Genomic DNA, 25,641 nt, shown 5'->3' on the forward strand with positions numbered 1-25,641 from the left:
TAGGTTCAAGGGACATAGCAGTACATCATCCAATTTTACTCAAAATTGGCACACCTTCTTAAAAACTTTACCAGGTTATACTTTCTTTACATGACAGGAAAACATGTCTTTTTTCTGGCTGGAGTTTATATAAACTTAAGTAATCAGTGCTGAATCCCAAGAAGAAAAATATTCTAGATGCCTACTGAATTAGACAGAACAGAAAAGTAAGAAAGTGGATAAGGTATACACAAATAGATTGCGCAGGTTTAGATTTATGGAACAGCACAGACCAGAATTTCCAAATATTCCCCATTGCAGAGAAGTGCTCCCCAGTCACTGACCTGGCATAAGATGACAAAATGGGAAAGCAGGCTGTATCTTCCCACTGTCCCACCTTACCTATTTCCAAAACTAGAGAAAAGGCAGTTTTCTCTAACATGGGAGTCAGGGCACTCCAACTTGTCTGAACAATCGTTGCAGTTTCATGGAGGTGAGTCTACCATCATTAGTTCTATGTGATCCAAACTCCATGGCAGCTCTGAACAGAACCAAGGGACCTGACACCGGATCGACACACACAGACACATACCACAGAAAGAATAAGGTCACTTTATAAACTAAGGGCAGTCTAGAAGACTACCCAGCAACTACAAGACTAGCCTAGAAGTGCGCAAAAGTAAAACCTCCATCTACAAGTCGTCGTTCACACACAGCTTACATAGGGAGAAGAGAATTAGACCTTTGTTCATACAAACACATTTACAGCAAATTTAACAAACTTTAATGACACTGCCTTTTAATGACACTACAAATGAATTCATTTTCCTGATTTCAATGTTAAAATTGCATCAATACATTTTTTCACTTTTATTATATTTCTAAGAGAGAATCCTTTCTGTTCATATGTGCAGTTTGAACAGCTGTATATGATGCCAAATGCAAACATTTAAGGGATGTTCCAGCATATTAAGTTTAACCCTCATTTCTGTCTCAATGATAGATGCAAGAATTCCAACTAGGTTGATTTTATGAACCAGTTAAATGATTTGTATTCAGAGCAACATTAAAAATCCCCATGATAAAGTCTGCTTGAACAAAAATACCCTGCTTGTGACAAATCCTTTACAACTACTGTGTTTTCATTTTTCACATGTTGCGTCTCATTTATTTTATTCAGGCACACATAGTTAAATCTACAAGATACGGTAAGCTTCCAATACCTTTGAAATAAGAAATCATAGAATCATAGAATGGTTTGGGTTGGAAAGGACCTTAAAGATCATCTAGTTCCAAACCCCCCTGCCATGGGCAGGAACACCTTCCACTAGACCAGGTTGCTCAAAGTCCCATCCAACCTGGCCTTGGACACTTCCAGCAATGGGGCATCCACAACTTCTCTGGGCAACCTGCTCCAGTGCCTCACCACCCTCATAGCGAAGAATTTCTTCCTTATATCTAATCTCAATCTACCCTCTTTCAGTTTAAAGCCATTACCCCTTGTCCTATCACTACATGCCCTTGTAAAAAGTCCCTCTCCACCTTTCTTGTAGGCCCTCTTCAGGTACTGGAAGGCTGCTGTAAGGTCTCCCCAGAGCCTTCTCTTCTCCAGGCTGAACAACCCCAACTCTCTCAGCCTGTCCTCATAGGAGAGGTGCTCCAGCCCCCTGATCATCTTCGTGGCCCTCCTCTGGACTCTCTCCAACAGGTCCATGTCCTTCTTATGTTGAGGGCCCCAGAGCTGGACGCGGTACTCCAGGTGGGGTCTCACAAGAGTGGAGTAGAGGGGGAGAATCACCTCCCTCGACCTGCTGCTCACGCTTCTTTCAATGCAGCCTGGGATATGGTTGGCTTTCTGGGCTGCAAGTGGAGATTGCCAGGTCATGCTGAGCTTCTCATCAACCAATACACCCAAGTCCTCCTCCTCAGGGCTGCTCTCAATCCATTCTCTGCCCAGCGTGTATTTGTGCTTGGGATTGCCCCGACCCAGGTGCAGGACCTTCCACTTGGCCTTGTTGAACTTCATGAGGTTCACACGGGCCCACCTCTCAAGCCTGCCAAGGTCCCTCTGGATGGCATCGCTTCCCTCCAGCATGTCAACTGTACTACACAGCTTGGTGTTGTCGGCAAACGTGCTGAGGGTGCACTCAATCCCACTGTCCATGTTGCCGACAAAGATGTTAAACAGCGCCGGTCCAAATACCGACCCTTGGGGAAATCCACTCGTCACTGGTCTCCACTGGGACATCGAACCCTTGACCGCAACTCTTTGAGTTTTCTGGTTTTGAAGCAACCCTTATCTAACTCTTTAAAGGTTAAGAAATCTTCTCCCAGATAAAAATTTAGCCATCATTTTTCATCTACAAAAGATTTGTATTGGGCCATAGTAGCAGCATCAAGCCTGTGTTTCCCAGCAAACAGAATAGCAATCACATCTAAGCCATCTGTATATTGAAATAATGAACTGTGATATTTTCAATGTCTAACTACTAAACAATATACTAACTAAAAATTAGAATAACTGTTTCTTTTAGAAAATATGTTTCATTCTCATTTTAAAAATCCAATGTATTAGAGAAAGAGCTATAGATATTGTACTATTGAGAAATGGTCTTTCATAATGCTTAATGATGTCATCTCAATTTATATAAAAACCAGGTACTGAAATTTCAGTATCTACTAAACTTTTAGAATCTATGTGAAAATACACCTCACACTCAAATAAACAACCATCTATTATCATTAGTCACAAACCAACAATGAATTATTTCTAACAAAAAAAATCCTAAGAAATCTGCAGTGAGTTATACCATTTTCCATTACATCAATGAACCAATAACAAACAAAACCTTGACAATTCTTAGAAATGTAGTAATGCACCATTACTTGGTAAGTGACTAGTAATTTCAACACAATTGCAGTATTAACATTAAAGATTAATTGGCTGAAACCTGTTGATCTTTAAATTCTCATTATTCTTTTTTTTTCTTCCTGTGAAACTAATCACCAAAGATCATTAGAGGGCATGTTGAATCACCATACTAGCTGTTGAATGCATTTTCACTTTCTCTAACGGTTCATGTTCAGCTTACTACATTTTTAAGCACAAATGAATGAACAATAGCCAAAGGATTTCCTGTGAAAGAAAACACTGTCAAGGACAATGTTTGGAAAATATTTTCCTTTGTTAGATAAACATGTAATTTGTATTAGCATTATCCGAACACTGAGTACTTAGTATGGTTATTTCTGCCTTCTAATCTTGTAAATATTGTTTTATAAAGACAATTTACAGTAAATTTAGCATTAATACACTGAAAGCAGTAACAGTACAAACAGTGAATCTTAATTACCGTATATACCCCACACCTTGTGACATCACCAAGAAAGTGACAAATTTTGAACATGGTTTCGTACTATAAAATGTGCACAGAAGACTATCTATGTGACTTTATGCACAAGGAATGTCAAATTTGATCTCAAGTCTATAGGACACACCAGTATGCTACACGAAGCCAGAGAAATATTTGCATACACGTTAACCTTTCCTTTAAAGGACTTGCCATGTGATACATACTATAATACTTATATGCTCTATCCTAATTATATACACAGTATTAGTAATCGTTAACATATGTATTTACACAGTGTCTTTTAATTTCACAGCAAAAGCAACCATATGACTGGCATCTCCAAAAAGTATAGATTAGAATAGTAAAGAACAATTTTCAAGTATCATGACCACGACAAGTGGTTCAAAAGCCTGGATAATCTCTACCCTCTCAAAATTCCAGACACAGCAGCAAAAATATTTACATAGCTTAGTTAAAGATTACTTACTATAGTGAACATGTAAAATTTTCTTCTCAGATATTTGTTGACTTTAAAAACTACCATCCCATTAAAACTAAAGAGATCTGGAAGGCAGCAGATGTGCCTTCCCATGATGGTAGAAGCTATTGTATCGGATAAGAAAATTACAAATACTACTGGAACAGGAAAGCTTTTCAATTAATGCATTGGGCCTGAAGGAAGGACTGAGGGATTCCCTCAGACACAGACCACAGGCAAGGAAGGCTACAGGTCTCAGAAGGCCCTCAGACTGTGAATCCCACCCAGACGAACCGAATCACTAGTGAGCGTGCCCCACGTTATACGAAGGGCCAAAACTGGCCTCAAGCACACCCAGGTGTCAGGATTTTCCCCTGAAATGAGGTAACTGCCCTTCATTATACCAAACTGTTCCAAGATCAACAAAGACCCGACTACCAAGCAACGATGAAAAGGGAAGCAGATGACTGAGAAGCACAAGACAACCACCAGGTCAGACGGAAGCCTTGAGCCCTGCCCGTACCCAGCAGTGTGGCTTCCCAGGGACCACTCTCCCGAAGCAGAGAAGTGGCAGAGCAAGAAGGTTTCCTAAAGAAAACTCTTAAAGTCCTTCAACAAGTACTACAAATCCACCACACAAACCCAGGTTTTCTCTTAACTTGTCAATTCAATTCAACAAGCAGATACACGCCTTGTTGAGTGGGCAGTGAAAGGAATATGAGTTCAGAAACATTATATTTATAAGACATAAATGTGTACAGGAAGCCTGCTTAAAACATTATTCATTAACACGAAGAAGTGCCTGCCATCTTCTCACCAATAATTGGCACTAAACAAGTGAGATTTTGATACACTTCCTACTTCTGTACAATCTTTAAAAATAAAAAAAATTAAATGCAACAAGCCTAGGTTTTTAACCAGCCTTTTATCCTTCACAAGCAAGACGAAGGAAAGTAAGGAATTTCTAAACCTATCGTTTAAATTTTGTATTGTGTCAGTCCTCCTATAATACTAGGTAGAGTAACGTTTCAAAAAGTGCCCGATTGCATTAAATACATATTGGCACTGTCCTTACAAGGAAAGAGACCTCAACTAAAGTAAATGGATATGCACCAACTTACCAGCTGTATTTTAGATGGTTGTTCATTCTGTGTCTGAATATTAATGTGGAAGTAAAAAGATGGCAGCGTAATTAATACTTGTACATCTAAAAGATAAAAGTTACTGACTCGTGAAGTGAACTTTCGGAAACAACAGGTAAGCAAGGAAAGCTCTTTTCTTTAGGTGTAAAGCACTGAAGTGTGTAACATCAGAATATGAAAATGCAGTATCTAACATCACCATTTTGTTCAATATTTTCTTTTCTTATGTACTTCTCAAACATCAAAATGCTTAAAAATAAATGCTTGAATAAACTCCCGAAAAGAGCTAAATAATGTTAGATTAATTAATCTGCTAAGATATTAAAAAATTTAACTACTCAACACAATATGAATCAAATTGATTTTGTCATTATATTTAGATGAGCATTTTTTCAGGGAAACTGTCCAGCATCTTAGAAAGAGACAGGAGAGTGTTTTGTAAAACATGTGCAGTAGAGATTGTTATGCTAAGTAGTTTTTTGGTAGGAAAGATAAGTAAATAAGAGCATGAAAATCTGTGTAATTTGCAAGTGAATAACTTAAGGATGCCCAAGGGCAGATTATTAGTATTTTTTGAAAGTGTCCTAAGACTATTAATAATAAATAAGCTGTTTTCTGCATCTGAGCCCTAAAAGCTTTCAACTGCCTACTGCTTCCGATGTGTATTAGGAATGTTCCACCAATATCCAGAGCAGTAGTGAGGACTACAGGACTGGAAGAACAGCTTATTACAAATGCCAATAGTAGAAAAAGATGCCTCAAGCATAAAAGTTCTTGGATGTATGTACATTGTTGGTCTCCAGGAAAGATGCTGCACTGGGAATAAAAGCAAGTTCAAACATCTGCTATAAGCATGTAAGAACAGGTTCTTTCACAGAGTTCCTTTTCTAATATAACTATATTCCTTTTGGTTTTTAATAACAGAACGTTTTTAGATTAAAGAGTAGCAGAAGATGAGAACAACATGAATATTGAGGACTAACGAGTTTTGTATTAGAACCAATTTATGGTGCAATTTGTTGATAATACTCTTCGCACGAGACACGAAAAACTTACTTAAGAAATACAGTGTTACAGAAGGGCGCATTCATTCTCCAAGCTGTGAGCCATGAGCTAAGGCTCTCCAGGAGGTAGACTATAAACAAGTCCTATACTTGACTGCACAGACTTGTGTAGACCTTCTTCCTTGGGACTTCACTTCATGCAGTTGCAGTTCAACATGCGGTTTTGATCCTGTTCTGTACTAAATTGCAAATGCATCTATCACTGGCCTTCTCATGGATCTTTATTTAAAAAAAAAAAAATCTTTTTAATTTTAAAATTATTCAGGTTACTGTAAGGCAATTGCGAAATATTTTGAATTGGCTTTGTCCAAATCCCGCCACTGCTCTTCATCACTGTTTCTCTTCAAACTGTTCAAAGTACTCTCTCTGACTTCATGACTCACCTTGATGACTTCATTCTCTTTATATCTAATACCAAAGTCTCACAGCTTTTCGCAGCTAAATGGATTTGAGTATTTTGTTTTGTCACAATAAAATGTAATTCCAAGTGTTCTCCCTGGCTCTGCAGCCTCTATTATCTTTTATTGCAGAAGGAGACTGATGCCTGAAAGGCTGCTGTTGTCATCATTTAAAATCTTGGGTGAAAAGCACCGTCTTTGCAAGATTCTGAGACAGTGACAACCCTTGTCTACAAGTGTCAATAAAACAAACCCAGAAACTAAGCTAGGCACACATTTATTTTGAGTATCTAGCTGATCATATTTCCAACAACATCATTCTTTCCTGCACTACCTTCCAACATTATTATTTTTCTCCCTTGCTTGTTGCGTTTTACCTGGTCTTTAGGCTTTGGCTTCCTTGCAGCAAAAGCTGTATCATCTATGAAGTGTCAAAATACCTGTGAAATTATAAAATAATACAAAACACCACCAAAAAAACTCCAAAAATAGAGCTGAAGATCCTAAGAGCCTAAGGCTGCACAATGCTTGTACTACAGTTCCATCTTAAACCAAGATGCATTGCATTTTACATGACTTGCTACATTACCGCTGAGCCAAACAGGTCTTCGCAAAGAGGCCTAAAAGCATAATTTTAGGGAACATCTTAAATGCCAAGAAACAGAAAACAATTCTGAAAAACAGCCAACCAACAGATAAATCCTGGATACGTCTTCAAATGACTCTGCCTCTAAACTTTTCCCTTTGGAGGTGATAAGTGAAATAGCAAGTGAGGAGAAAAAGAAAACTCAGAAATACAAGGTAAAACAAAACCAGAGCAGCAAACAAATAAGAGTCTCTTCACAACCTGAAATGAGAACTATCTTGAATACGACATATTTCCTCCATAAATGTCTGTGCTGGCCATGGGCCTACGGGCCCCATATGCAGATTTCATGTCCTCCAAATTTAGTTTATGAATCAGGAGTACGATGCACAATTTCTTCCTATAGCACAAGCAAAATGAACATCTGTTCACTTTTTGCCACGTAGGTTTATATCTGTGTGGGTGGGTGTGAACAGAGCTCTTGATGTGTAATATTCTTCCCATCTGCACACCAGGTGGCACTGCATAGTTAATCAGAAGATAATAACAGGCATGAGGAGATTACTTACTTTTTGGGGAAGAGACAGTAAATCAATCTTACAGGGTTTTTTTTAAAAACAAGGTACATCAATGCTTGGACTTTTAATTTCTTTTTTTGGTGTGTAATTTCATTCCAATCAATGGAATCATCTGATTATATTATTGTTTGAATGCTATGTTAATTAACTATGAATGACTGCAATTATCACAAAGGTTCCCTCCACAAGGGATTTCATTTTTTTTTCTTTTTTATGTACGGTTTTAACCCTTGCAAGCAGGATATACCATTTAGGATACATCCAAGCAACAATCTGCTTGGATTTACTCTGTATGCTCATCTAACCTACCATTTTGCAGTATTTAACAGAACCTCTGAATACCCTAATACAATAAAACTGTCCTTATAGCAATTCAACATCACAAGATGGAGGAAGAAACAAGAAAGCTTCGTTACTAGCTGCATTTGCCCTATAAGGAGAAGTTAACTAGAAAGTTAGTTAGTGCTGCAAGTTTAAGCCTACGGACGCTAAAGTTAAAGTGTCTAAGCAATTTCTGGGAATGGGGGCTTAAGATTTTTTTAAAATATTTTACCAAATAAAACAATCTTTGAAAAAATATTTTTATCTGATCTTTATACAAAGAGAATGTAAATGTTATCTAAAACCCCTATGTTATGATAAAATGTTACAGAATAAAGATAGAGGTTTGTGTAAAAGTCTGCAGAAAACATGTTTATGGTGACAGCCTTTCTATATATTTGCTTGAATGTCACATGAAACGTCCTTAAATACTTTAAATATTTAGGTTATTCATTTCATTCAATTCAATAGTTGTATAAAAAAAATCTGGTTTGTATTTTCTCTTTCAAAAAGAATATACAATGCTTTGTGGAGTCTCAAAAGACAGAACCACAGAATCCTGTTTTCCAAAGAATGTAGCTGAAATTCTAGACGGATGAGTAACAAAAGCCTAGTATTTCTGCATTTGCTCCGATAGCCAAGCGAGACACATACACATAGACATTTTTTTGTAAAAATCGTAAGTATTCTACCCTGAAAATCAACCAAGAGACACAGTAACACAAAGCATTCAGACTACCCTGTTCTCCATAAGATACCCTTCGCTGCCTTACTTTGCTGTCTCTGAGGACCGTGTGCTCTCTCCTCTAGCCCCTCACCCTGTCATTGATTTCTCCTTTTGCTCTCAGCATGCCGATCCTCTATTGCCCTGAGTTTCTACGGTGTTTACAGAAGGCAGCGACTGATGTAAGAGTTGGGTTTTTTTAATAGCAAAATTTTCAAACTGATTTGTCAGCTTAATCACAAATTCTTCACAAACATTTCTTATTAAAAAGCAGAGCTGATTCTAGGTAGAGTATGTTGAGTGTAATCTATCAAATCTGGAAAGGATTTTTTTTTCTATGCATAGTTTTAGAGGTCAGTTTTAAAACTTTGGAAGTTCAAGTGGGAGATTTAATTCCTATTCATTAATGTTTGTGAATAACAAAACCAAAAGACTTGTAACTGGAAGATAAACGGAATTTTAAAATGAAAATTTTAAGGACTCTAATTCTACATCTCTAATTCTTAATCAGCATTTTTAATTGCCCATTGAAATAAGACTGAGTAAGTTTAGAAATTGCATCAAACTAAATGACAATGAAAAGAGAACTAAAAAATATAGCAGAGGCTCCCAGAATATATTTAGCAGGTTGTTCCTCCCTTTGTTTGGCTGCTGCCTTTTAGTCCTGTGAAAAAATTCTCAGCTGTGCTATTGTCTATCATTACTTTTGATGTAAGAAACTGAGATCCATGGACTACCCTTTAATACTTATGTTAGCTGTAATCTGAAATCAGGACTGCTGGAGAAAAACAGAAGAATGGTCTATGTCTTAGGTCCTTGTATGCAAACACAAGATAACTGCTGCCAGATGTTGTAAAATATACATCTTTGTAGGGAAGAAACTGAGAGGACATGAGAGTAAACGATGGACAGGGAAGAGGCAATTCACATATTGATCCTCTAGAAACAAACAGAAGTACAGCATTAAGAACTAGTTAGATGAAACACAGGTCAGATAAGGCAAAAACCAGGAGACTGAAGGAAAGAACTACCAAAAGCAAACAAGGTAACAGGCAATCCTGTGACTGAGATTCACCTACGATTTGTTCTGAGGTTCTGCTATCAGAGGGCAGTATTGGCTTCCAGTGTGCCATTGCCCAGATTGATCTCTTCCATTACCGCTTATCTAGGTAACTATGAAAGCTTTTCCTCAGATCCAGTCTTTGCTAGTTCAACATATGTCTTTGTAACCCCAAATTCCACATCAGCCTCTACAACGTTATACACACAGCCACAGCCTAATTGGGAAAGATAAGATGGTGCAAAATAAAACAGTATGGAGGTAAGGTGTGACTCAAAGCGAGACCCCAGAAGTTGCCAAAGGATGGTGACACATACTGGCCATCTGTTCATTTTCAGGTGTAGTACAAGGTGGTTTTTTTGAGCTTTAAACAGTGACCAGACCTACTGGCTGAAGAGAGTCTTTCACCTTAAAGGAAACCATCATAGTCTCAATGCCTCAGTAAGCAAAGACTTGAAGCTAAGCATCTTTTTTCATTATTATTTATTTTAGAGTAAGGCTGTTAACCTGTATCCTTCTGGGAACTTCTTAGGAATTCTTTACCCCTCAGATCTGAAACAGAGCAAATACGTTGACTAGAGCACACTTTTAACACCTTTCCAAACAGCTCTCACAAAAAGCCTTTGCTATTCATTTTTCTTCAATATGGTCACTTGGTAGAAGTGATCAAACCTCAGTCACCTATGCTTTACCTTCCATAGACCCAGCCGAGGAGTGTACTTTCCCTATCTCATGCAACATTCCCACAGAACAATAAATTTTTACTGATGCATAACTGTGTGGAAAATAGCTTTCAAAGTTCTTTTTGCATCTCCACCTGCCCTCATGTAGCTGGTTATTTACAAGTGCTCTTCCATTTCATGAATCACGTGGACTCTTGTACAATCCCAACTGATAAATTCTTGAGATCCATCTCATTTGCAAGTCTAAAGGTGTGCTCTTCAAAAATCGCATTGCTATGAAAAAATCCTCTCACAGTGTACTCCCCCGTCCCGTCAGTGACTTCATCTTCTTTGACACACCCATTCACTTTTTCTTTCTTCCACTAAGAGGGAAAACTGAAAACTACCATGTTTATTTTCCATCAAGGTACAGATTCATTCAGAAGCAAATTACAACAAAGTTTAAAAAAAAAATCTTCTATTTCATGTAAGTAGTGCTCTCTAATTATTTTACTCCCATGATTCAGGGTAACATTCAAATGTGACATTTCATTGAATATACATTTGTTCAGTAGGCAAAGAACACAAAAAGAAATAGAGTACAGACTCATTATGGAAAAAATGCTTTTGTTGAGAGTTTATAAATGCTCTATCGCATTAATATAGCTGACCCTAGAAATCTGTAACCCCTTGGTTTGTCCTCCATCTTTCACTACCTGTATGCAAGGCCACATTACTGTCCAGCGTCTTACACAGTGCTGTAAAAGAGAGATGACAGGCAGACATGGGGGTACAGAGAGGGACCAACTTCATCATAAATGCAGGGTAGCTTCCAGTAACAAAACTTTGTAGGAACACATAATCCTTCATTAGCATTTATACCCTCTGTTTCCTAATACAATCAGTGAACACATGGTTTACAGGAGAATTATGCTTCAGGAACCTTCTCTTGTTTATTAAAATTCTGGCTGTGTCCCTTTACCTAGCATCTGTATGGCACGACGTTGGCTACATACATTTCTAACCAAAAATATTTTACATTAGGATAACTTTATTAAGGTCAGAAAATAAACCCACATACATAAAACAGACATTTCAATCCTATGTGCCTAGTGCTCAGTGGTCATTTTTGCTAACCTTTAACTGAACCGTTATTTTAAATTTATGAGTCAGAAATGCAGGGGAATCATGCTGATGTTCCAAAAATGACTGATAATTTTTTCCTAAATGCTAGACTCTCAGAAAACAAATGCTTATTTATGGATTAATCCCTCATTGGTGAGATCTCACAAAGCAGTTTGAAAGACATAGATTAAAACAATAAAGAAGATAAGTTGGACCATTGCCTTGTATACAATTACATCAAAATATGACACATCAGAAATTCCTATACATGGAAGGTCTCTAACAACGTGAGGATTTAGGATTACATAAATCACAACGCTCTGTACTATAATCACATGACAGAATAGACCTGCAAAGCTTATTATACAGCATACCCAGATGGTAAACAACAGTTGTCGCTGTACTAAGAATTACATCTCTGTAATCAATAATAGGAAGGAGGAACAGTTGGACAACTTGTTTCCTATTATGTTCACTTAGGCAATGTCTAGATCAATAAAGAGCATTAAGCCTCATACCAACTGTAGATGATGCCTGCTCAACATGCCTATCATATGGTAGCGATGGGTCCAGCTGTACTTCAAAATACTTGTAAATGGATAAAATTTCTAATCTAACATTAAAAAGAAGCAATGATTCAAACAGCAGGCAGGTGCAGGACTTCTTTAGCATATGAGAGAAGACAGACCTATGATGCCAGTTTTAGTATAAGTCAAAGGCAGCTTATTTTATTAACCCATCCCATAATTACATTTCACTACAGCCAATCTGAAGGATGTTACATGTTTTATATGGAGGAAAGAAAAAAAGCAGCCAAGCATGGTACCCCTGGCTTACATATAGACTTAATAATTATGTGGGTATAGTAAGCTGTTCACAAAAATTGAAAACTGAACTTGTGTATCGCTCTAGGCCAATATAGCAATTAATTACGAGTAATTTTTTAGTTCATCCATTTTTAACTAAACAAACAATAAACCAACCCATTCAGCTACATCCTCGTCTTACTTCAAAATCTATCATATAAGTGTGAAAATTTTAACAAATAACTGTCTTAAGACAGTTAGCTTTAGCTTCCTGTTTTAAAAATTTTCCTTATATTCCATACCTTCATAATGCATCCAATTGAAGCTGTCTCACATCATGCTATTAACACAGATACAAGTCCCAGTTTATTCTTAGACAGTCATTCAATTTCAAGATGACAAAACACAGGACAGTGAGCTCTTCTTACCTATTCCAATAAAGACCGCTTCATAGCCATCTTCTTTCAAGGTACGGAGTGTCATTCCATCCATCGCAAGGCCTTTGCTAAAAATTATCTGAAAGAATTAAAGATCACTTGCTTTTAATGTGATAATGTGAAAATAATTTCTATCGTGTCCTGCATACAGACATCTCACAGGATCTTCTAATGAACAAACAAAGCAAATTAATATTTTTTGTTTCCCCCCCAAGCCAGGCTTAAAAGGCCAGGTTGGCTCTGATTTAAGCAAGTGGCCCAAACTAGATATGGGTAAAATGCACCTTCAGATCATCCTCACATGGGGGCCACCACAGGCTAGCTTGGTTTCTGCTGTAAGCTAGAAGAGTTAAAGCAAGCTAAACAAACGAACGAAGCCTGTCTATGGAACACAATACTGAAGTAAAGCTGAAAATGGCAGTTTTCTACTGCGAGTCCATCGCTGTATTCAGTGCTGTCTACAAAAGGTTGTTCTCCCATGTGAAAATCAGAATTTAAGAAACATGATGTGGAAGCAAGAACCTCCTTTAGGGAATATGCGCTAAACAGAACAATCACCCAGCACACCAACCAAAAACCAAGCAGTTTAGGTTATTGCAGAAACACTAGTGAAAATATTAGCCTCTTACAGAGAAATAAAGAAAATATTACACGACACCATTCTGTATTAACAGGTGTTCTGAACAGAAAACCAAGCAATGTTTTCCCGCACAGTATCAGGCACTTGGTAGGCCTCCAATTGTGCAGTCCCGAATGCCAGTCCCGAAGGAAGGATGGTATTGCTTTGTGCTGCGCCCTCAAAGCTCACAGCCTGAATTTTGCACTGAGACCACCAGCTAGAACACCTTTATGCCAAAAGCCCCCAGTGAAGCCAATGGCGTTTCTGTGGATTCAGAAAACCCGCCTGCAAAAGGCTGGGCCAGAGATGGCAGTAACTCTGAAGAACGTTCTGTGCAAACTACAGCACGCCCTACTTGCTCGTAATGAAGCAGACTGTTCTGCGTGGTGAACTAACAAAGGTTTTCAAAATTACGAATGAGATCAGTTTTGATTTAAACTTGCAATTGTTTAATTCCAATTTAGACAAGCAACAATGCCCAGAGTGTAGTGATTGGTGTTCATTTATTGAAAGAAATAAGTCACAGTAAAAAAAATGCACCTATAATCTACACTTGTTTCAGTTCAACTAGTACTCACTTCCAGAAGCAAAAGCTGAAAAATATTTGTAGAGCAATGTTCCACCAGCAATCCTGCTTTGAGCAGCCACTGCACAGGTTGAGCAACTACAGCTGTTATAAGAGTGAGACGGGGAAGAGTGTTTGCTGCGTGTTCAGCAAACCAACTACAGCAGTCTCTGTGCAGAGGTCATGCAATTGAAGATACACATACCTTTTGCTCATCTCTCCTAACCCCAAGGCTTTTGAGCACATAAAGCGTGTGTGATTCCTCTTCTGATATTTTGTACTTCTTGACATGGGTATGTGTGTTTTTATCTCCATACTTTAGACTCTCTGAACTTGAATGTTTTCCCCCAGCTTTTGTTATATCACTTGTGTGTTCACTTTACAAAATGCCACGCTCCATTGTGTAAGCACTATACTTTGTGATCTTAACAGTTTCATCTTCGCGTCATTGTGTATCTTGTTTGCTATTGAATCTGCCTATATTCCATTTAATATACTTTTCCTATAGGTGAAAAAAAAAAGCCAGATGTAAAATACAGTGTACAACACTTAAAACACCGACTTCTTTTTGTCTTTGGAGATTTAGTATAAATTTTACCAGAGGTGCAAAAGCCGTGTACAGTTGTAATCCTTTTAAGAATACAGGCTACATCCTAACTGGCAACAAAATGCATTCCATAAATTGTCATTACATTTTTTTATCCTATTGTGTACATATGTTATGAAAACCTAATGAAGGAATTTCAATGGCAATACTATTTTATGTGGGGATTCATAATACTCCTAGGGCCTAGCTCTGTAATCCTTATTCAGCTGACTAATTCTTACTAATTTCAGTAGAATTACTTGAATAAACAGCAGTACCGAGCATTTACACAATACAGCACCTTCCACCACAGATTTGAAATGCTTTAAGTACACACCAGAAAATATTTCCAGCTTATATAGGTATAAAGCTAAGGTACTTAGTTAACCAGGTTGCCGAAGTGTCAGTTGCAAACCAATGGCAGAGCTTGGAAGCAAATTTACACTGAGATTCTCTGCCGCACTTCAAAACCGCAGAGGAATTGCAGGTCGAGACGACATGGCGGCTCTATCAGTCCATTCTGGAGACCCTGTCACAGCCTTGAGGAACTGAGTTTTGCAGAGGGTTCCCCGGAGCCTGCGCCCAGCAATTTTGTGTAAAATTGTCTCAGTGCTCTGTTTTTAGCCCCATCCCTAACTCAACCTCCATTCTGTCAGTCTTTTCAAGGATTGCAAAGGGATCTTTAGAGTGAAAAAATAGACCTCTATGATTTAAAGCCTCATCTTACATCTTACCAGCATTTTTATAAAACCTGGGCAGGATGAGGTTCTCACTTGGGTCTTGTGACAACAGTCTACTGCTTTTACAATATGAACCAACACGAAAGATTCCAAGAAGAATTTCTTGCTTCACTGAACACTTCAGTTTCATGTTAAAAATATATTATCCCTCCTGATACTCAAAAACTTGACCCAGTGATGCATTCTACATTTGTAACTTCTATTAAAATGTGCAGCAGTTGTAAATACTATCTAAATCTTCAGCTCAAGCCCTAAATTAACAATAAAGCAATGTTCCCATTATCTATAAACAACACACATTTGTTTAACAGAATAATGCATAACTATCGCTTTCCAAGAAGTTGAATGACTGTTATTGTTTATAATAGATGATCATGTTAACACTTTGTTTAATTGGATGCATTTTATTATAAAATTAACTTGGATGCAAGACTGTATTATAAACCGTTAAGAAAAAACTCAGAGAGAGGGAACGAAAGGAGAAGTATCAAATATGAATGTTTTAAGTAGTGCCAAACTTACATGAAAAAAACTCGATTAAAAAAATCAAATAGTTCCAATAGCTACATTGAACCCCTAAAGCAATTTAGGAATTTGTTTCTTACAGACAATTAATCACATGCAGGCATGCCAGATGAGAACTATTGATTGCCCTTTTCCAAACTAGTGGCATTCAGACAGGAGACAGACAAATGCCCTGAGCAAGAGGAAGCATCTTCCTGCCTCTGTCTAGCATAGCTTTTAATTGTTCTTTACTAATGTGCATGACATTTTGCTGTTAATCTTTGGCAGAGTTCTGGTTCTTTTTTCTTTGAGCTATACATAGGCAGGATATATTTTTCATTACCTTCACTCCAAGATCCTTCATAAGCTCAGCTTCAAAATTCACTACATCATACGGCAATCGGAACTGGGGGATTTCAGATGTACTAAAATAAATAAACACACCTGTGAAATACTTCCAGCTATTAGGAAGAAAAGATTGTTTTAGTTGTTAAAAATTCAATACTTATAACACACCTTAGTTAATTTTGACGTATGTGAATGGAAATGTGCTGAAGCTTGACCGTTGGCTTTTTTAAATTGTTAGAGTGACAAAACAGCATTATTCACTCAATGCTAAAAATACAGGCTGGGAAGGCAGTACCTTGAAGCCAATCCTGCCCACACTTGTAGGTAACCAGTTAACATATGTTAAGCTTGGGTCCAAAAGAGCTTCAGCTCCATTCCTTTTGTTCACCAGAATATGTAACACTAAACAAACTTAAACACATCCATTTAAGAAAAGATCTCATGGCTACTAAAAGCAAAGTGATCTTCTAGCAATCATTCATCAAGCTATCCAATAAGAAAGAATCAAATTTCCCATACATTTTTTTTAAAGACTGTTGCATATGCTATTTTGAGCAATGATATTTAAAACTGTACCCTCCTCCATTTCTACTTCATAAATTTTTTATGATCTTTCAGGATGGACAAAGTCAGTAATTTTCTACCAGCTCTTGGTCTCAAGTCTGCTTTTTGACTTAACGTTTATTAGCTGGCATTTTTTCCTCCTGGGGAAGATTAGGAATGACACCTTCAAGTTCCCAGAATCACAGCTCTCCTGTATGGGAAAACTGCAGTGCCAGCATAGAATCTCAGTTTATATCTACTGGTACAGATCTTTATCTCCAATGAAATGACATCTACTTATGCCAGTTCAAAATCTCTCTCATAAAACACATTACAGGTAAACACAGTGAAGCTCTATTTTAGATACTTTTGTTCAATGAAGATAAAAGAAACCTGAGTATGCAGAAAAGTGAAAGTCTCTTCCCCAGATATTTCTAAGCTTCAAACAGTCTAATCTGTTGTCAAATTAATGGATCTATAATTTCCATAACAAAGCACTGGCACAAGAGATTCACTGTGGCTTTATTTACATATTGTTAGTGACCACACCATCTTTAACATCTAACTTTGACAGGCCAGACGGATTTTGGTTATTTTAAGTTGCATCAACTTTAATTATATTGATAAGAAACTGGTGTTCCTCCTTATCATTTCTAATACTGCCCTTTTTTCACCTTTCCTGACCAGCGTGCAATGAAAAGTGTTCTAAATATCAGATATAATGAACATGTTGCGACCATACAACTTTCATAGGTCACGCTAAGTAAAAAGGTGTCTGAGGCAGAAACTAATGTATCAATAGGATTCTGCAACAGAGATCCAATAAAGACATCTAATAAAAAAAGGAAAGTTCTATTTTCCAAGCTACCTATGTATTTGTTGAAGGCCTGTCATTTCCATGACTTTTAGAAGAATCCAGAGCAGCACTGGCCGTGTTATGTCACTGTCAGAATTTGTAAACAATTTTTTGCTCTTTTTAAACATTTACTTACAGTTTTGTGCTGTGGAGTGTACCCACGTATATGTACATACAAATGTACATATTATGTTCCTATGCAAATACACACAGTTCTGTGGGGACACATGCATGCACATTTACCATGAAAATAAACATTTTATGACAGTCAACTGCTACATCAATAATTCTGCTATAATTTCTTTCAGCAGCAGAAGACAGTCTCTGACTCCGCAATGGAGAGACAGAGGGGAAGAAGGGAACGGGTCAGAGGTGCAGGAGGGATGCAGCGGACGGGAACAGCGTTCCACAAATTCACCTCTTCCTCAAATCTGAGCCAAGCTAGAGGTGCTTGGACAGGTGCTTGGTGTTTCTCAGTGATCCCAAATTACTTTCGCTCAAAGGACAGCCCTTTGGCCTAGCGAAAGAAATATTTTGGTATGTTTTAAACCAGTGGCATAGCTAGGAGCATGAGCAGTGAAGCTTGTTCACGGTCTCTAAGCAAGAGCGTGATCTGCTCACGCCTACTCTACTATAAAGCATAAATTTTACACAACTGGTGAAATGTAGGAAAAATCTGCCCATGAACGTGAAAAATTCAGACACGTTCAGACAACCACATGCTTATGCTAGGCTTAAATATCACTCCACAGGAACCGCAATCACTAGACAGCTTTCTATTGTCTAAACATTAAAGTTAGCGATGATCTAACATGTATGTGAAGGAACATCCTAGTTAAAAACACTTAAAAAAAGGCGGCGCAAACTAAAAAAGGGCACAAGCACTGCCCTTCCAAACAGCTGATTCCAAATACAGAATTAATTTGGTGGTGTTAGCCATTTGCAATAGTTTATGAAGCCTTGAAAACACACCCATCAATAACCTAAACTTGTTAATAGATGTACTGCAAAGACTTACAACTGCAATAACGGATGATAGTTGCTACAGGCCAGCCTCCTTTCTGTTCCAAGATTAAAATAAGGGCAAAAGGAATTGATGTGCTTAAACCAGATGTGAAACTTTCTACAACGAATGGAAGTAAAATTTGACCTTGATTGCTATGTGTTCTTTCATAGAATCACAGAATCATTTAGGCTGGAACAGACCTTTAAGATCGTCAAGTCCAACCGTAAGACTTTTAAGCCTCAAAAGACAGACATACGTATTAAAACACATTGCTTGACCATTAAGGATACTAACGGAACAGGCAAAACTTTGTATAAGGCTTTTTGCAGTAGAACAAACAACAGACCAAGCTTTATTTTAAATTCAAATTAAAACATGAAGAACAGATGTAACAAGATCACATTGCTTCAAATATGCAAGCACAAAGTAAGCAACTGCAGCATTGTACTGTAAGCACTGTAAGCAACTGCAGAAAGTATTGTATTATGTTGCTGAGTCCAACCTGAGCCTAACCTGTCACCAAGCAAAGCTTCATTGTTAGAAACATCTCATTATTTCTTACTACTTTACAGCAACAAAACTGATTTTAAATCTGGTATTTATGAAAACGTGTGCTACTCAACAGGTGAATACGTATTTCATATACTAAATTCACAATCCTCTATGGCAACCAGTTCAAGCAAAACAGCTCCACAGTTAAATGCCTACGTATTAACACCTTGATAATTAGGTAGAATACTTCTGAACCGCACTGGGCAAAATGCAAGTAATCAGTTCAACTTCTCCAGCATTGATTCTCTATCTTCCAGAGCACTGAATAAGTATTTGACATTATGACATTATGGATCAAATTCATTAACGGTGTCAACTCTATTGATTTCAGTGATGCTGCAGTGAGGAATGCGAACGCGTCACCCTTCTTTCCCGCTCTGTTTCTTTTCACTTTTTATTTTGTAAACACGTTAGTGTGAGTACCTCTTCAACATGTAAAATTTAATTTTGATTTTGAATGGGTTGGTATCCACTAGTCAGTTTCTGAAATATTTTCTCCGATACTGAGGGATTCCAACAAACTTGTAAGATATGATCTCAGCCATTGTTACAGTGGTAAAAATTAATCTTCTAGCGTCAAGGACATGACACCGCGCAAATATCAGCCGAGTGTTTACCATACAGGAAAACTGCAAAGGTACCTTCCTTTCTGTATCTGCAATTTGTTAAAGGTTGAGAATTGTAGGGGGTTTATTTCACTTTTATGGTATGGTTTATTAATGCTGTAAGTCCAGGCATACACGATGAATTTATTCACTGTCACCTTTATTTGCATAAGGTAGTTCATGAAAGCATTCTAAATTTAAAATTCTCCATGAAATTAGTATCTGTCTAAAGCATTTTAAACATCTACTAATTCTTTCACTATGTAGGGCTATAAGTACTTCATCTTGTTTTAAAAGTTTTGGATAAGGGAAAATGGTTCCTGACATAATTTTCTAAAGTGTTAATTTGACAGTATCAATTGCACCCTGGAATTTTAGAGGTCATATGAAGAGAATATAGGAGATAGCCATCAGATTTGCAGTTAAAGCTTGCCTGTAACTGTATCTGTTTTAACCTGAATGATGACTTATTTAAATAAAAAGTTAAGTTTTCCAGATCTGAAATCTTCTACGCTCTTTCTTTGGTAAAGGTAGAGGGATCGTGTATAAACTATGTTTGCATAGTATTTTTTGCTATGCTTTCTACAATCATTGGAAATAGTACTTTGTTCTCATTGTTTTTTTACCTTAAGCCACCAACGTACTCCCGCTTTTCAAATATGGTGATGTTCGAATAGCCCAGTCGAGCCAAAAAGGAAGCACAACTTAAACTTGCAGGTCCTGCACCAAGGAGAGCTATCTTCACATGATAGGCTTCAGGCATATCTTCTAGAGGAGGTAAGGAAGGGTTTCTGATCTGAGGAATATTCATAGCTTTGAACACCTGAAAAGCAATACATTCAACAGATTACATACTTTACATTCCCTCCTTAAATTTTACTATGAATAACACGATGGAAGCTTCTGCTAGTGCTGTCACATATCATTGATGTATTACTGCAGATTGCTTCGTAACATTATAGGGGTTCCCAACTGACATATGTGCATTTGTGAGGGATGTTGTAGTTGCAGGGCTTGGTCCTATAATTCTTTTTGTCTTAAAAATGTCTGAAGTCAGATCTTTCACTACTGTAAATTTTACAGAGAAGGTGGAACCAGACTACCAGTACCAGAAGAGTAATACAAAGTCAGCCAGATGGCAGAAAATCTGTAACACCAAAAATTTCCTTCCAAACAATGTTCAGATTATTCTTATTACTAGAAAAGTATTTTTGCAAATAACGCAAAGGATTGTAACACCAGTGAAGGGGCTTTGCTTCTTCAAGAGACATCTTGTGTGATCCTGGATAAGTCACTTATGGTTTGACTTTTTAGAGGTGGTAGGTAACCAACCTTAGGTGGTTTTGAAACTTTTTTTAGGAGCTACCCCTACTCTTCAGTGCTATATTTTCAAAGGGAACCCATGCTTTAGATGCCTCCTCTTAGACAATTCTAATAGGACTTATTTCATATTAGTTGCTCATCTATTTCAGATGTTCTCCACTTTTTAATCGGGTGTCCAAAAGTTGTAGGCATACCTGAAAGTTAAGACTGTTCTCCCTATGCCTCAATTCTTCACCTGTAAAATGGTGATGACCTGCTCCATTCTGTCTTGACTATTAGAAGTACTTTGGGACAGGCTCTGACCACTATTATGTATTTGTACAGAACCCAGCACAATGGGCTCCTAACCTAGTTGCAACGTCACACAGTTGATTTCGGATTTGCATTAAACCAGTTCTTTGCTCAGGCATACAGATAAAAGGCTAAGGCAGAAATATTCTACATTCACTAAGCTAGACTTCACTGTCCTCTGCATTTACATATATTGTAGGGGAAGGAATGGAGTCTCTATCTTGTATAACCTATAAAAGGAAAGAAGAGACTCACAGCTCTTGCAGGCTACTAAAGATTAGGAGCATGGAAGAGCATAGTCACATCTTCATTTTATTTTAGGCATTAGGAGGGAAATATTTAACCCAAGGAGTATATTTGTGTAGCAGAAGCTCAGTATTAGACCAAAAGGATACAAGAGTTCATTGCATTGGGTTTCTCAGTCATATCCCAAACACTTCAAGGCTGCACCTCAAAAACCACCAGAAGACAGCATTGTTCCCCATCTATTTCAATGCAGAACTGTGTTCCATAACTACTAACTACTCCTCTAAAATACACACGTTGTCATTCGTCTAAATAAATATCATATTTAAGCTATTTAACAAGTTTACTAACAGTTTTTACTTTCCTTAGAACTCGAGAAGCAAAGGTTTTTCAAGTTAAACTTTGGCAATTCCACTCATGAACAGAATTTTTCATTTATGTTTGGAATCAATGTTCATTTTCTTCATGTGCACTTGAGCACTCATGCTAGGTAAACCGATGATTAGTTCCTTCCCCCTCTAAAATTTCTGTGTCAAATTCCCCCAGTTTTTGTAAATTGACATAGCATTTTAACAAACTGCAAGAAGCAAGAGACAGATAATTGTTTTAAAAAAAAAATCATTTAAAGCTGACAATTCATACAATATGGGAAGGTTTAATGTAGTTATTAATGGATTTCACAGGCTGAAAAGCTTATATTGTACTGTGAAACTAGACCATGATAACCAAAATGCAATAGGATATTTTTAAAATGTCTGCTTTGTTACAGTCACACAGAAATGGCTTGAATGATACCAAATTTCCATTAATGTCTCATGCGGTTCTTTTAGAAGGCTACTCAGTAATACAAATTATATAACTTGCACATTTAATGTGTATATTGAACACTATGAATATGCATATGCTTAATAAATTCATCACTAAATTTACTTTATTGTCAACATAATTATTTTTATATTTATGATTGAATAGTCATATCCATCAACTAAACGTGATACTAAAGTGCCGCACTATTGTAGTGCAGTGTTAAGCTTCAGAAACCAAGCACTCATGCAGGAAATCCTAGTAGTTCAGGCTGAATGGTCAACTTTAATTCTGCCTATTTGCAAATAGGGTGAAACTGTCTTTATGCAGCACAGCCAGCCTGTGCGGCGATATCTTGCCATCTGGAATTCAGTGGCAGTTTTGCATATTAAGGCTGGCAGGGTAACTGTGTGAAAATAGCAAACTGCTTCAATGCATTTCAAAAGATTTTCACTCACCTCATGGTGAAATTTCCCTACACTGTAATTCACCTAATTAAATATCACTGAATTCTTCTGTACAGATCCTTTGGTGTGCAGAGATGACTACCTTGCGAGCAAGTGTTCCATGCCACATTATACGCAACTGCCCTCTCCGATTTTTCTCTGCTCAGACTGTGGTCAAGATGCAAGTAAAGTTTAATACTGTTGCCTTTCTTGTCCACCTTTCCCTCAAAAAGATGATTTCATTTTTGTTTGGACAGAGTTTTTCTTTTGTTTTGCAGGGCTTTGTAACCAAGACCTATTCAGGAAAATTAGACCAAGTAATGAATTTTAGAGCTGAATCTCTCAGGGGAAAGACTCAGCCATCATCCCCATGTCTGCCTTTCCTTCTGGCTCTCTCTCATGCACAAATAAAAGAGGTTAGATAGATTACTAATAGACATTAATAACACCGAGCATTTATTCTTTAACTTTTTATCAAATACTATGCAATCATCATTACTTCACCATCCAGGGCCTATTCAGACTAAACCCACACAGATTCCATCCACTTCTTATGCTTCATGTCCATAGGGTCCATACAAAGGATATCCCAGTTTACAAAAAAAGATTATGGAGACTTTGTCCTCAAGTGAGATACAATTTGACCAAACCGAAACAACCAATCTATTCTGCTCAAGTTCCAACTACTGAAAGAAATTCTCTCTTGATTCAGACATTTATAACATACTACAGTTTCCCTATTTGCATTGCTTTAACGTGTAAAGGTGTGAATGCATTTGCTCAATGTTCTCTCCAGTGTGAAATCTGGGGGTTTGTTCTCTTCTCCCTTGTAAATCAAACATCCTTTCACTGCAGTGGGGTTGGTTCTTAGAATCATAGAATCATTGAGGTTGGAAAAGACCTCTAAGATCATCGAGTCCAACCGTCGACCCAACACCACCACCCACTAAACCATGTCACTAAGTGCCTCATCTACTCTTGTTCCAAAACATTCAGTGTACTCGACAAAGAGCATAATTCCAGGCACTGTATGCAAACACAAGTTTGTATTAAGGTTCCACAATATTTCCCACTTAAGCAAACTATAGCGGTTTCAATTGCTGAGCATCCGATTCAAGTTTAATTTTCCTGGAAAGTTTTAGCCAACTCACTTTAGCTGTTTTTCAGAATGCAGACAGGGAAAAGCTTATTGTTCTCCTCACGTAATAAAATTCTGGTTCTTTTCTTCACTACGTGACTCTAGTATTAGCATGTTTTGATGAAAAGATGTGACATTTGGCAGAGAGTGGCAGGTGACTCAGAGAAATGCGTTTTGCTAACCTGATGAAAATCATTTTATGGCATAGTAAGCATGATTTAAATGAATCTAAAACATTTAAAACCATTAGAGCAGGTTAGAACTGTTATTCAGAATCGTTATCTCAATTTTTATATAAATGAGAATAAATTAAAGTAACTCACTTCAGTCACTTGAGTTTTCTGATCAGAATTTTTCTGAGAGGAATATACTGTGGATACCCTTCCCCACCTATTTGCAGAATTCAAACGCAGTCAGACAGTTTTACTCTAATGTTCCTTTATTTAAAAATCTCTTTAGACTCTGACAAAGAATGTGTTAAATAAAACAGTAAATAGACTGAAAGTTTAATCTCAACGTTAAAATGTAAAAAAGCCTTTGCCTAATCCTATGAAACAAGATAGGCTGCTAAAAAAGCATATCTGGTAGTCTCCGAGACATACACAGAAGGTCAAATTTCTTAAGTAAAAAGTGTATCTGTTTAATCTCTCATCTTCATCGCAAAACCTTCATCAACAGAAAAAGGCTGAAATACAAAAAAATGAGGAAAATGGAAGGAGCAGTGGGAAAATTTAATCTTTTAGTAACGTAAGTTTTGACTTCATAACTAAATCCTTTATATTCTTGAGGCAAAATGCCCTCTTCCATGCTTAAAAGGCTATAGAAATAAGTTTATTAGTCAGGTTTGCCATTAAATATCCTTCACTAAGATGATGAGATACCAAACAGCTACTGACGTAGACATTAGCATCTAGCCGGTATTTATTTTAGTATGAAACATATTAGTATATTCTGAATTGTTATCAGATTTTGCTAGCGCACAGAAAGAAAAATACAGGCAATGAAATCAGTAACATTTAGGAACTGATTGTATTAGTTTCACACTTTCCCACTGGTTTCCATGGATATTTATCTGTAGGCTGGTTTACATTAATATGGGGCAGTTGAATATTTAAAGGAGAAAATAATATTCTGCACAGATTTTAATAAAAAATGAAGCAAACTGCATGCTCAGTTATATTCTTGAAGTGGTCAAATTACATGATCACACAACTAATTTCATTTAATTGCGGTGGATAGCACAGGATGTACAGGAAGTGGTTTTTCCACAAACGTGAGCTAGTTAGGAAAACTTGTCGATCCTCCCTCCACAAGTTAACAGCTAAAGTTGTAATACTGCAAACTTTTTTGCAGGTAGGTGAGTGTTGACAAAACTAGGGCCTAAAGCATCTCATTAAAGACTTTTCAAACCTACATAACAACTGTACGTTAATATTATCCCTGTCCCAAGAAAACCCATGGAACTAGAACATTGCAGAGTCCATACCTCAAAATCTCATTAATCCCACCACTGAAAAGGACATAACAACATTCATGTAAGTGCCTTAAAAAAACCCAAAGAATGTTTAATGTCTGTAAAACGTGCTGTAGAGAAGTTTATATAACTTGTCCAAATATCAGCAAGTCTTTCAGCATTGGCCTGAGAAAGCAGAAGTCCTCAGATTCAACCCCTGAACTTTTGTAGAAGGCTACACCATCCCCTTCAAACAAGCCTAAAATTTTATCATTGATTATTATAGACTTCAGCATGACTTCA

The 25,641-nt window shown here is 37.3% G+C and overlaps 1 protein-coding gene across 4 annotated transcripts in view; it reads right to left on the minus strand.

Annotated features, from left to right (window-relative positions):
- The window catches only part of DPYD (dihydropyrimidine dehydrogenase), a 377,405-nt gene that overhangs the window by 229,747 nt on the left and 122,017 nt on the right, over nt 1-25,641 (minus strand). For all 4 annotated transcript variants that reach the window (XM_076337802.1, XM_076337800.1, XM_076337801.1 and 1 more), the window contains 3 exons: nt 20,264-20,460; nt 16,071-16,152; nt 12,705-12,792 (listed from right to left, as the gene is read on the minus strand). In XM_076337802.1, coding sequence (XP_076193917.1) covers nt 12,705-12,792; nt 16,071-16,152; nt 20,264-20,460 — 367 coding nt within the window. The remainder of the gene's footprint in view (nt 1-12,704; nt 12,793-16,070; nt 16,153-20,263; nt 20,461-25,641) is intronic.

Source organism: Aptenodytes patagonicus, chromosome 5 (genome assembly GCF_965638725.1).
Source record: "Aptenodytes patagonicus chromosome 5, bAptPat1.pri.cur, whole genome shotgun sequence".
Classification (NCBI taxonomy): domain Eukaryota; kingdom Metazoa; phylum Chordata; class Aves; order Sphenisciformes; family Spheniscidae; genus Aptenodytes; species Aptenodytes patagonicus.